The 12448-nt window shown below is 42.6% G+C and overlaps 1 protein-coding gene and 2 non-coding genes across 8 annotated transcripts in view; all 3 read left to right on the forward strand.

Moving 5' to 3' along the window:
- The window catches only part of TEX14 (testis expressed 14, intercellular bridge forming factor), a 122109-nt gene that overhangs the window by 23820 nt on the left and 85841 nt on the right, over positions 1-12448 (forward strand). For all 6 annotated transcript variants that reach the window (XM_060646546.3, XM_078437359.2, XM_060646547.3 and 3 more), the window contains one exon: positions 5760-5896. In XM_060646546.3, the coding sequence (XP_060502529.2) occupies positions 5761-5896 (136 nt within the window). In that variant the 5' untranslated portion in view covers position 5760. The remainder of the gene's footprint in view (positions 1-5759; positions 5897-12448) is intronic.
- Positions 3131-3294, forward strand: LOC132688728 (U1 spliceosomal RNA). Its single transcript, XR_009614695.1, has one exon. It is a non-coding gene; the product is annotated as a U1 spliceosomal RNA (small nuclear RNA).
- On the forward strand, positions 9211-9427 carry LOC132688699 (small nucleolar RNA U3). The gene has a single exon (XR_009614672.3). It is a non-coding gene; the product is annotated as a small nucleolar RNA U3 (small nucleolar RNA).

Below are 12448 nucleotides of genomic sequence, written 5' to 3' on the forward strand. Positions count from 1 at the left end.
GAGAGAGACAGAGTGCGAGTGGGGGAGGGTCGGAGAGAGAGGGAGACAGAATCTGAAGCAGCTTCCAGGCTCTCAGCTGTCAGCACAGAGCCCCAAACGGGGCTCAAACTCACAAACCACGAGATCATGACCTGATCTGATCATGACCTGATCTGACCTGACCTGATCTGATCTGACCTGATCGGTTTGGACGCCTAATGGACTGAGACAGCCTTTTTTTTTTTTTTTTCTCCTCCAGCATCTAAATAGACTTTTATTTTTTCTTTTATTTGGACAGAAAAGAAAATTCATCAGCTTTCATTATAGTCTCCCTAAGTGTTGGAAACACATTAAACTCACCAATAGTGGACATTGTAGAAAAGCATCACAAATTAAAAATATATTTCTCCATGTGGTAAAAGTACTTTCAATCCAATTAAAGGACACGGCGAAGGTATTTTGAAACACAGTTTTAAAATTTGGCCTACAATCCGTGGCATCGAATTCAAACCATAAGGCAAGGGGGATCATCACGAACACAGGCTACAGGAATGGCATGGAGTTCAGGAGCATGCTGCCAGCAACACGTTTAATTAACTGAGTGTGAACAAGGAAAAAAGTCCCAAAGCCTGAGTAGAATAGATTTTGCATTTGTAAAAAAAAAAAAAAAAAAAAAAAAATGAGGGGGCTATGTAAACCAGGCTGGAGGGGGATCATGTAACTCCAGGAATCACTCATTTCTTGTCTGTGGGAGATGGTCAGACCAGTGGAGCACCCTGGTAGAGGTCTCCCCTGGAGACACGCAGACCTGGGCTAAGAAGGAGCCCCAGATGTCATGGGAAATAATGGAGCCCTTGCTCCCTGTGGTTTAATTTTTTAAAAACACTTTTCTGCCTTTGGGGTGCCTGGGTGGCTCAGTCAGTTAAGTGTCTGACTCTTGATTTTGGCTCAGGTCATGATCTCATGGTTCCTGAGATCACAACCCTCATCTGGCTCTATGCAGACAGCGCAGGGCCTACTTGGGATTCTCTCCGTCTCTTTGCCCTTTGCCTGCTCAAGCAGTCTGTCTGTCTCTCTCTCTGCCTCTAAATAAGTAAATAAATAAATACAATTTAATAACACTTTTCTGCCTTTTCCAAATTATCTACAAGGGACATTTATCACAATTGTAATAGTTTAAAATACCCTCAGGGTGCCTGGGTGGCTCAGTTGGTTAAGCATCTGACTTCGGCTCAGGTCATGATCTTGCGGTTTGTAAGTTCAAGCCCTGTATCGGGCTCTGTGCTGACAGCTCAGAGAATTGGATTCTGTGTCTGCCTCTCCCCCACTCACGCTCTGTCTCTCTCTCAAAAATAAATAAACGTAAAAAAAATTTTTTTAATGCCCTCAAAAATTTTAAACAAAGGAAAGCTTTTTACTTATTTTTTTTAATGTTTATTTTTGAGCAAGTGCTTGTGCCTGTGCACAAGAGGGGGAGGGGGAGAGAGAAAGGGAGACAGAGAATTCCAAGCAGGCTCCCACAGTCAGAGCAGAGCCCCATGCAGGGCTCAGACTGTGAGATCATGACCTGAGCTGAAATCAAGAGTTGGCTGCTTAATGAACTGAGCCACCCAGGTGCCCCAAAGCAAAGCTGTTTTAAAATCACACGTACTGGGGTTCCTGGCTAGCTCAGTTGGTAGAGCATGCAACTGTTGCTTTCGGAGTTGTGAATTCAAGTTGCACGTTGGGCATAAGACTACTTAAAAAAAAATGAAGGGTAGCAGAATATGCCACCCCCAAATATGCCCACCTTGGCATAAGGATTCTTTTGAGCTAAAAGCACTTGAAAAACAGCATATAAGAAGAGGGTCCTGACCTACCCTTTTCTTCCTGAGATCAGGAAATAAAACTCCCATGTAAAAGATGTCTTCCCTATACCAGGAGATAAGAAACGTTCTCAGAAAAGGGGAGTCAGAATTCCTGAGAGAATTTTGTACAAACCTTGTTAAAAAGAATTCGTGTCTATCTATAACCTCCTCATTTATGTTACTTTTGCACAATTGCCTCTCCTTGTTCAATCTGATATGAAAGCATTTAGTTTTGCCATTTCTTTATTTCCTTATAAGAACTTCTGTGTCAGGCAAATTTCTGTTAAATTTCTAATGCTTTAATCCTGCTGACCTGTCTATGCCAATCTAATTCTCAGGCCCAGCCAGAGACGCTAACAGGGCAGAGGTAGAGTTTTGCCTCTCTACACCATGAAAGCCTTCAATACTACAGCTGTTGCAAACACGATGGTTTTGCCCAGAGCACCTGGTCAGCAGGGGCAGAAAGGATAACCTAATGTGCTATTTATTTTTGTTCTCTAAAAAGAAGGAGGGGCACTTGGTTTGTTATCAAATCCAGGCTGGTTGCTTTTTCCCTTTGTGTGGAAAATTGCAGGCTCAAATCATGGCGAAGCCATCTTTGGGTCCCCAACTACACAGGGCACCTAACCCTGGAATGTGGCCGGGGTGGAGGTGGAGAGGCTTGAGGCTGCATTTCACGTGTATTCTCTTTTTCCGTCCTCACAGAAACCTTGTGAGGTAAAGGTAGGCAGGCAGTATTATTTCTTTACAATTTTGGGAAATGGAGGCTGAGGGAGACTGGGAGTATGACCTAGACCCTCAGTGGAACAGCAATTCAGACCAGCGTAACGGACCGTGCGATTTTCCCTCCCGGTGGCAAGCCACTGCCTCCCAAACTGCTCTGTCCTGCAGCACAGAATTTAGACTCGTGGCAGATGCAAGGCCGGAACCTTTGCGTACGCGCTTGGGAAGGCAAGGATTTTAAAATCTAACCAGCTACACCCGCGGGTGACAGTCTTTTGAATCGTTGCGAAGAATAGCTAAAATGAATTTTTCCGTTTCTCTAACAAGTGGAGTGACGTCAATAGTGACGACAAGTGACAAGAGGCGGGCATATGGAGATGAAGGGTGAGGTGACTGCGTGTTGGAGCTCATTTTTCACGAGGCAGAATTTCCACTAAATATCCACTGGTGTGTTCTGGTCAGTGTCATGTGAACAATGCCATAGTTTCGAACCAAGGGCCTAAAGAACTTGGAATATAATTGACCATGACTGTATAGTGTGTTGAGGATGAGGGTGAAGTACCAGGCAAGTGTCAGAATTCATACTTACCTGGCAGGGGAGATACCATGATCATGAAGGTGGTTTTCCCAGGGCGAGGCTCACCCATTGCACTCCGGATGTGCTGACCCCTGCGATTTCCCCAAATGTGGGAAACTCGACTGCATAATTTGTGGTAGTGGGGGACTGCGTTCGCGCTTTCCCCTGGTGAAAGTCCTAAAAGCAGAATTGTCATCTGGGCTATAGTTTCTCTTTCTTGCCTGCTGTGTATGGCTTGGTGGTGTGTGTTACATGTAAGTTTTAGGAGTATCTGGGTGAAGTCAGTAGTTTAGGTTTCCACTTCAGGTCATGATATTATGGAAATGACACGTTACAAAAAGATGCTTGAAATAAGTTTTGTCCTGTTCATTCACGCATGCAAATTTCAGTGATTAGTGTTCTAGTGTTGGGATGTTGATTGTTCTGCAAAGGAACATGGACAGCAAGGTTAAAGAGCTGGATAAAAGCTGTCTTACCTTGCTCCTGCAGTGCTGATTCCACACCTTATATAGGCTTTAAGGTCCACTACTTCCTAGAGACTATTTTTTGACAGTAAGCTCTGGTGGTTACTGGAAAAAAAGGAAGACTAGAAATACTAAGGGAATGAATGTCAATCCATGCTTCAGTTCTCAAGGGATGTATGTGTTCTGGAGTTTTAAGAAAAAATAATCCTGTGACACTGAAGTGAGTCTCAGGGTTTTTACTTATGTTTTATTTGAACTTATTATGTTAAGAATGTAGTCATGTATTAGTGTAAATGCAATTATATAAAAAATAACTTTAGAGAGATCAAAAACCATTAAGATGACTATTATTAAGGGGCATCTGGTTGGCTCAGTGGGTTAAGCATTCAACTCTTGATCTCACCTCAGGTCTTTGTTATTGTTGTTGTTGTTTGTTTTGTTTTTAATGTTTTTTATTTATTTTTGAGAGAGAGAGAGCACGAACAGGGGAGAGGCAGAGAGAGGGAGACACAATCTAAAGCAGGCTTGGGGCTCTGAGCTGTCAGCACAGAGCCTGATGCAGGGCTCAAACCCATGAACCGTGAGATCATAACCTGAGCTGGTCAGACGCTTAACCGACTGAGCCACCCAGGTGCCCCGAGCTCGGGTCTTGATCAGGGTCATGAGTTCAAGCCCCATGTTGGGCTCCTCAGTGTGGAGCCTACTTAAAAAAAAAAAAAAAAAAAAAGATGGCTACTAAAGAAAAGGAAAAAAAACAAAACAAAACAGGAAATAACACCTATTGATGAGGATCTGGAAAAACCAGACCCCTTGTATAACTGTGGTGAGAATGTAAAATGGTATAGCCAGTATAGAAAACAGTTCCTCAGAAAATTAAACATAGAGTTACCACGTGATCTAGCCATCCCATTTCTTTGGTATATACCCAAAAGAATTGAAAACAGGGGTGCCTGGCTGGCTCAGAAGAGCATGCGACTTTTGATTTTGGGGTCATGAGTTTGAGCCCCACAGTGAGTGTACAGATTACTAGAAAAATAAGTTTAGAGTAAAAGAAAAAGAATTTAAAATGAGATTTGAAGAGAGATTTGTACACCCATGTTCATAGCAGCGTTATTTACAATAGCCAACAGTAGAATCGGCCCAAATGTCCATTGATGGATAAATAAGCAAAACATTGTATATACACACAGTGGAATATTATTCACCCTTAAAAAGGAAAGAAATTCTTAGATAAGCTTCCTGGATGGTGAAAACCTACTGAATGTGTTAGCCTTCTTGGCTTTTTCTTTCACACCCTCTATGTCTCTCCATACAAGAAACAGTTATGCCCCTGATGTGCATGTTGTCAATTCATGTAGTTGCGGATTCCCTCTAATCCACTGTCCATGGAGCATCAACATGATACCTCTTGTCTGGCCCCTGCTAGACCAAGCATTTGTGATGGCAGAGATCCAATTTTAGGTGTCTTACACAGTACCTGTCACGTTTGAGACACATGGTAGGTATACCACAAACACTTGATTGTATATGATGGTCAGGTGTGGTTGCAACACATGGAAACTTAAAATTTCTCTGCACGGATCTTATTGTGCATACTAACAGCTAACAACTACACAGAGCTAGCTTGGTGCCAGGCACATTTCTAAGCACTTTACACATATTAGCTCATTTAAACCTCTCAGCAACCCTCTGGTTATTATTATCTCCATTTACAGATGAAGAAATTGAGGCCTATCAGGGTTAAATAATTTCTTCAAGGTTACAGTTAAGGAGGTGACAGGGCCAGGACCAGAGCTTCGGAGTCTGAACTGTGAACTTAACCCACTACAGTATACTCTCTACATCCCCACACAGTAACTGCATTTGTGTACTAACCTTTCAAAGTTAATAGGCTCTTAGTTAATGATACAACAAACATATATATTTCTAATTTTACTTCAGGAGTCATCACTTTTTAGTCCTGGGAATTAGTGCTAAATATATTGTTTTTCAATTTCACCAGTAATACTGAGAATAAAATTAATCTTGTAGGGTTTCAGTAATTGTTTCCCTAATCCTGTTAATTATAAATGAAAGTAGACAAAAAGTGAAAGAAATGTGAAAGAATCTAAGTTGTGTGCTTGCATTTCTGATTCAGTTAAAATAGCATGTTGCTTTCTTTTGAAACAGGATGTCTAGGGCTGTTCATCTTCCAGTCCCCTGTCCTGTTCAACTTGGTTCCTTAAGAAATGACTCCTTGGAAGCTCAGCTTCATGAGTATGTCAAACAAGGGAACTATGTGAAAGTGAAGAAGATTCTTAAGAAAGGTAAGCACTGTACTGAAATTGCAGCACATTTCTCTCTCTCTCTTTTTTTTTTTTTTTTTTTTTGTTTATTTTTGAGAGAGACAGCAGGAGCTGGGGGAAAAGGTAGAGAAAGAGAGGGACAGAGGATTTGAAGGGGTCTCTGCGCTGATAGCAGAGTCTGATGCGGAGCTCAAATTCACAAACAGTGAGATCATGATCTGAGCCAAAGTTGGACGTTTAACCGACTGAGCCACCCAGGTGCCTTGGTCCACATTTCTGAATAGTGTTGGAAGGAAAATCATAAAACTCGGAGTTCTTGGAGAAATAGAAAGTTAAATTTAGAGATGAGATGTTCTCTACCAGTGCAATCATATTGCTCAGTAGAGGTTTTAAATTGTTTTTGGAGACTGTTTTGTTTTGTACTAGGGAACCATAAGTCTTCCAACTATTAGACTCCTAAGATTTCTCCTCAGGCCCCCAGCCACCCACTTTTTTTTTTTTTCAATAAAGTTTGTTTATTTATTTATTTTGTATTTTTTAAGCTATTGCCACACACAACACACCCACTTTTAATTCTACCTGATTAACTTTTCTTCTTCTTAAAAAAAAAATTTTTTTTAACGTTTATTTATTTTTTTGAGAGACAGAGAGACAGAGTACGAGTGGGGAAGAGGCAGAGAGAGAGAGGGAGACACAGAATCAGAAGTGGGCTTCAGGTTCTGAGCTGTCAGCGCAGAGCCCAATGCAGGGCTCGAACTAATGGACAGAGAGATCATGACCTGAGCCAAAGTTGGACACCAAACCGACTGAGCCACCTAGGCGCCCCAACTTTTCTTTAATCTACATCATCTGATGGAGTCTTCTGAAGCCTGTGGTGGAGTGAGGAGACCGGCTTTCACAGTTCTCTTCCCCCTTTGCTCCTCCAAGGCCCTTGGTGCTTTTGGTTTCCAGGGTTTTTTGTTTGTTTGTTTGTTTTGCTGGATGCTATAGGCAGCTCTGCCTACAAGGGAGATGGAAATAGATGTAGCTCAGGCAATCTTCAAAAGAACAAACACACACTAAACCATACATGGACAAAATCACTGCTGGTATTTGTCCTCTATCTACAGATCCAGACCTGCTTTTTTTAGAGTAACTAGAAGTCCTGCTGAATTCCCCCCTCTCCCTACTTAGTATAAAGGGAGAGGTTTATGAAGCTTCTCTCAGCTGGTTTGTGAGACAGTCAGGATGACCTAATTTCCCTGCAGTGTTTCTCCTATTTGCTTTAACGGCATTCCTGAGGACTTCCAGAAAGGTAACTCCCAATTTTTGCAGGATCCAACTATCCCACAAAATAATTCACCCAGAAGGTTCTCAGACATTTCCATGTATCAGCCCTAGAGTCTACAGATGACATAGCTGACAGTGAATTCAATAATTTATTTGAAAGGTCCTGTTGGTTTTCCCCGTCAAAATTTTGCATTTTATTCCATAACACATTCATGTGTTTGTTAACATAAAAATGGATGTTTAGGATAGGTATGCTATGACTCCTAGTGTCTGTCTATCCACACTCTCCAGTGTGGGAAGCAGAATATTAGAACATTTATTATATCTTAGACATCTGAACGTCCTGCATCTTCAAATTCTTGACACTATGCTACAGCAGGAGATGGGGTTGACAGGTGTAACTGGATATGAAACAGGACTTCATCTGTGTCTGGGAATTTCATCTAAAGCCTCAGAGTAGAGAACAAGGGGTGACAAGTTCCTCCACAGTCTCAAGCAGGGCTTCTTAGGAGATAGCCAAAATAGTCCTTGGACCTTAAACTCCATCACCCACCTCGGGCCTATCTAGGAGAAGGCAGTGGGGTAGTGGTGGGGTATCAGTGGAAAAGATTCCCTAAAAGGCATTCATAGGAATAGAAAACTGTGGTTTTTTTCCCCTCCTTCCCAGCTTCAAGCCAAGTAAGAGGCCCTTCAGGTGAATTTCATGCAGAGAACTGTAGCACTTGCAAGCAGGATAGCTGGGAGCCTTTGTCTCAGCCTCCTGAACAGTTTAGACGTCAGCCCACACCAGCTGTCACCAAGGTGGTGTGAAGAGAACCTGGCATGTGACCTGGAATTTAGGGGTCAGGAGGATTGTCATCTGCCTCCTTCCTGGAGCTGCTCTTGATGGTTGGGTAAGCATGAGAAGCCAGCAGTTGGATTAGCTACACTACAGAGCATTCTGTTAGAAGTGGTTAGATGAGATAAACCTGATGGTCATATTAGTCATATTAGTATGAAGCACTGAAAAATGTGGTTGATTAAGAAAGCCATGGGCATGGCCACATGGCACTGTGCTTCCTAGCATCCTGGAAGATACGGGGCAGAAGCATTTTTACAACAGAGTTAAGTGATAAAAACAGTTAACACACATTCGTATATAAGGTGTGTTCTTTGAGGAGAAACTGGGAGTAACTTTTGCCACAGTAAGTGGGTAGGCTGTTTCTGAGGTTTACATACAAATCAGGAATACAAATCATTCACTACTGAACTACTTTGAGGGACGATGTACTCAGTGCTTTATTAGAGAAATTGATTTGATTGGAGACTAGACTTCCTGAGGAAGACCACTATGGCTTACCAGAAAGAATCCAGACTTAATTTAGTACCAGACATACCTAGGTTCCAACAACAGTGGTTCGTTCCCCCAGCTGTGTAACTGATGTTTTATAGCCTGCATCTGTAAGAACGAGAAAATAATGACACCTTTCTTCAGTTGTTTAGAGGATGAAACGAAACAACGGATTGAAATGCCTGTCATCAAGTAGGCATTCAATAAATCATCATGGTTATGATTACTATTATGTGGTAGTAGAAGTGTACACTGGTTCTTAATTCTGCTTCTATCTCCTCGCTGCCTCTTCCCTCCTCTTCTCTCTTTCGAGGCAAAGGAAACCTGGCCTCCTCAAGTCAGCGGGACTGTAGCAAGCAAGAGGCAGTGCAACGCTAACCAGTGGCCTAAACACCGTTTTCTTAGCCTGTAGTGGGGCGGCGCGACCCGACTGGGACCCATTTTGTGCCTGGTGCGGTGGGCGGGGTAATACAGTTCCCTCTGGGCTGGAGTCGGCAGCATGCAGCGTGTGATTGGCTGCTAGGAAGCCGCATGTTAATAAGGCTTGTTACTGTTTTAAGTGTTTCTGGAAGATTTCCAGGCAAAAACTGGTATTTTGAACTTTGTCATTTGCCTGAATTGTTATGAAATAGAAAACAAAATGTATTTAAATAGGCAAATGAATTGACAAAAATGTCGCCATGACTACAAAGTATGTGACTGTCATAGACCTGCAAGAGGCAGCAGGTTGGAGGCTAAGACTATACTTTCAGGGATCATTTCTATAGTTCGTTACTAGAGAAGTTTCTCTGAACATGTAAAGTACTCGGAACCACGAGGAGGAGGTGTAGTATCCTTTCCTGAGCGTGAAGTTGACTCTGGGTGTTGTGTTTACAACTGCCTTTTGTCGTTGATGATCGTTCTTCTCTTCTTTTTTGGGGAGAGAAAGAGGGAAAGGTTACTGTCTGAGTGGTTCCTTGTTGACTAAGTATCTCAGGAGCGAGCTTTGCTGTCTGTTGCTCCAAACAGTGTTTTTAGTTGTGGTGGTTGATAACTGGTTTAGCGGTTACATAGAGCTTTTTGGGCTTGGGCTTTTGTTTTTTTTGTTTGTTTTTTTTTTTATTTTAACTCATGTATGGCTATGTGTTTTTAGGGAGCATTTTTTTTTTTTTTTTTTGTATGTTTGTAGTTTGTATTTGTTTTTCTACACCTTTGCTGCACTGGTTTTTTTCAACTTTCTTGAGGTAGGTATTAAGCCTTCCAGACTAATTTCTGAAGGACCCAATTTTTAAATTTCTTAGTTTGTGTTACTTTCTGGGTCTTTTGATTTTCATTACTAAATTTTGTATTAAATGCTTTGTGTGTTTTAGTTTTCAAGAATATTTTTTAAAGATTTGTTATAATTGACATAAACGTTTGTTTCTATACAACGTGATTGTGCATTTGTCTATATTGCAAAATGATAACCACAGTGTTTAATTAACATCTGTCACTATACATACAGAAATTTTTCTTGTGATGAGCATTTTTTTTGTTTTTAAAGATTTTAAGTAATCTCTATGCCCAAGGTGGGGCTCAGACTCAGGACACTGAAGGATCAAGAGGCACATACTGTACCCGCTCTACCCAGGGCCAGCCAGGTACCACATGATGAGCACTTTCAAGATATACTCTGTTAAGGGCGCTTTGATGGCTTGATTTTGGCTCGGGTCATGATCTTGCGGTTTGTGAGTTCCAGCCCCACCCCCCATCCCCCCACCAGGCTCCATGCTGAATGAGGAGCCCTGGTTGGGATTCTCTTTCTCCCTTTCTCTGCTTGTTCTCTCTCTCCCCAAATAAATAAACTTTTTTTTTTTTTTAAGTAAAGTAAAGTAAGAAAAAAACAACCCTTCCTGGGGCACCTGGCTGGCTCAGTTGGAGGAGCAGGTGACTCTTGATCTCAGAGTCTCAAGTTCGAGCCCCATGTGGAATGTAGAAAAGAAATAAAACCTTAAAATGATCTGGCAGTTTGTGAGTTCGAGCCCCACACAGAGCCTGCTTGGGATTCTTTCCCTCTCCTCTCTCTCTGCCCTTCCCTCACTCTTGCTCTCTCTCTCAAAATAAACTCTACTTTTTTTTTTTTTTTTTAAGTTATTTATTTATTTTGAGAGAGAGGGAGAAAGAGCTCGAAAGGGGCAGAAAGAAAGGGAGAGAGAATACTGAGCAGGCTCTGCACTATCAGCATGGAGCCTGATGGTGGGGCTCAAACTCATGAACCCTGATGTCATGAGCTGAGCCGAAGTCTGATGCTTGAACAACTGAGCCACCTAGGCACCCCAACTTAAAAAAATGTAAAAAAAAAAAAAAAAATGGGGCGCCTGGGTGGCGCAGTCGGTTAAGCCTCCGACTTCAGCCAGGTCATGATCTCGCGGTCCGTGAGTTCGAGCCCCGCGTCGGGCTCTGGGCTGATGGCTCAGAGCCTGGAGCCTGTTTCCGATTCTGTGTCTCCCTCTCTCTCTGCCCCTCCCCCGTTCATGCTCTGTCTCTCTCTGTCCCAAAAATAAATAAAAAACGTTGAAAAAAAAAAAAAAATACTTCTTAGAAAAAAAAAATGTAAAAAAAAAAAAAAAGTTTGAAAGGGAACTTGGTCTCTGCTTGGGGAATGGATTAGATAGAGAAGGGCAATGGTGAGTATAGGCTAAGCTCTGTCCATCTGAAAGATGATCACTCGACCAGCCAGGGAGGTGGTAGTGGTGAAGAAAAGTGGAGGAATCTGAGAGGTATTTGGGGGATAAATCATCAGCCTTATGACAGGTTGGTGTGAAGGAAGCTGTCAGAAATGACCCTTGTTTTCTGGTTTGTGCTCCTGGTGGGGTAGACAGTGATACCATTACCAAGGCAGGGAACTGGAAGAGGCCTGGTTTTAGGAAGCAGACGAGTAGTTTAGTCATGTTGAGTTCAAGGTGCTTTTGAGACATTCAATTCAAGATGTCAGTCAACTAGATGTCAGGTAAGCAGATCTACAGCTGGGGTCTGGTGTCTGCTATGTGCTGCATGTGAGTCAGACCTCTTGGATTGAAACCTGGTCTGGCATTGTCTCTCAGCAAACAGAAGTTTCTTAAGTTCAGTGTGCCTCCATTTCTTTGTAGAACAGAAGTAATAACAATAACACCCCTCATACAGGTATTGTAGACAATAAATAAAGTACTTTTTGAAATTATCAGAGTTAGAAGGGACTATCAAAGCAGGTCATTTAGTCCAATTCCTTATTTCAACATTTTGTAGTTAAAGGTTATGTTTCTTTTTCTCCCCCCACTACCTTTATCTCACTCTTGTACTCAGAAGTGGGGTGTTTCTGTGTGTGTGTGTGTGTGTGTGTGTGCGTGCGTGTATGTGTGTATCACATGGGTGTGAGATATGCAGGGCGAAGTCTCAGCTTCCTCCAGGGAGGCCTACCTTGTCTGAGTACCCAGTTGATGACTCGCTAAGTCTACTGAAGACAAACTGCCGTTAGTTAGTAATCTCTTTGAGGACAGGAGTTTGGGGTGTCATTTTCTTTTTGATCTATCACAGAGTTGCCCAGAACTGTTCACTGGGCAAACAATACATGGCTGTTGTCTGTCAGGAAATGACCAGAGGGCCTTCAGGTCAGGATATCCTGTATCCTTAGCCTTTTTCTTTTTGTAGCACTTCTGACGAGTAAGCCAACTCCCATCAGTGGTTCATTCCCAGCCACCCTTTCTCAGGAGTGACAGCCCTATCATTTGCTTCCTTAGCATCTGTAAGAAATGCCTAAAAGTAGGGGCGCCTGGGTGGCGCAGTCGGTTAAGCGTCCGACTTCAGCCAGGTCACGATCTCGCGGTCCGTGAGTTCGAGCCCCGCGTCGGGCTCTGGGCTGATGGCCCAGAGCCTGGAGCCTGTTTCCGATTCTGTGTCTCCCTCTCTCTGCCCCTCCCCCGTTCATGCTCTGTCTGTCTCTCTCTGTCCCAAAAATAAATAAAAAACGTTGAAAAAAA

The sequence above is a fragment of the Panthera onca genome, chromosome E1 (assembly GCF_046562875.1).
Source record: "Panthera onca isolate mPanOnc1 chromosome E1, mPanOnc1 haplotype 2, whole genome shotgun sequence".
Taxonomy (NCBI): domain Eukaryota; kingdom Metazoa; phylum Chordata; class Mammalia; order Carnivora; family Felidae; genus Panthera; species Panthera onca.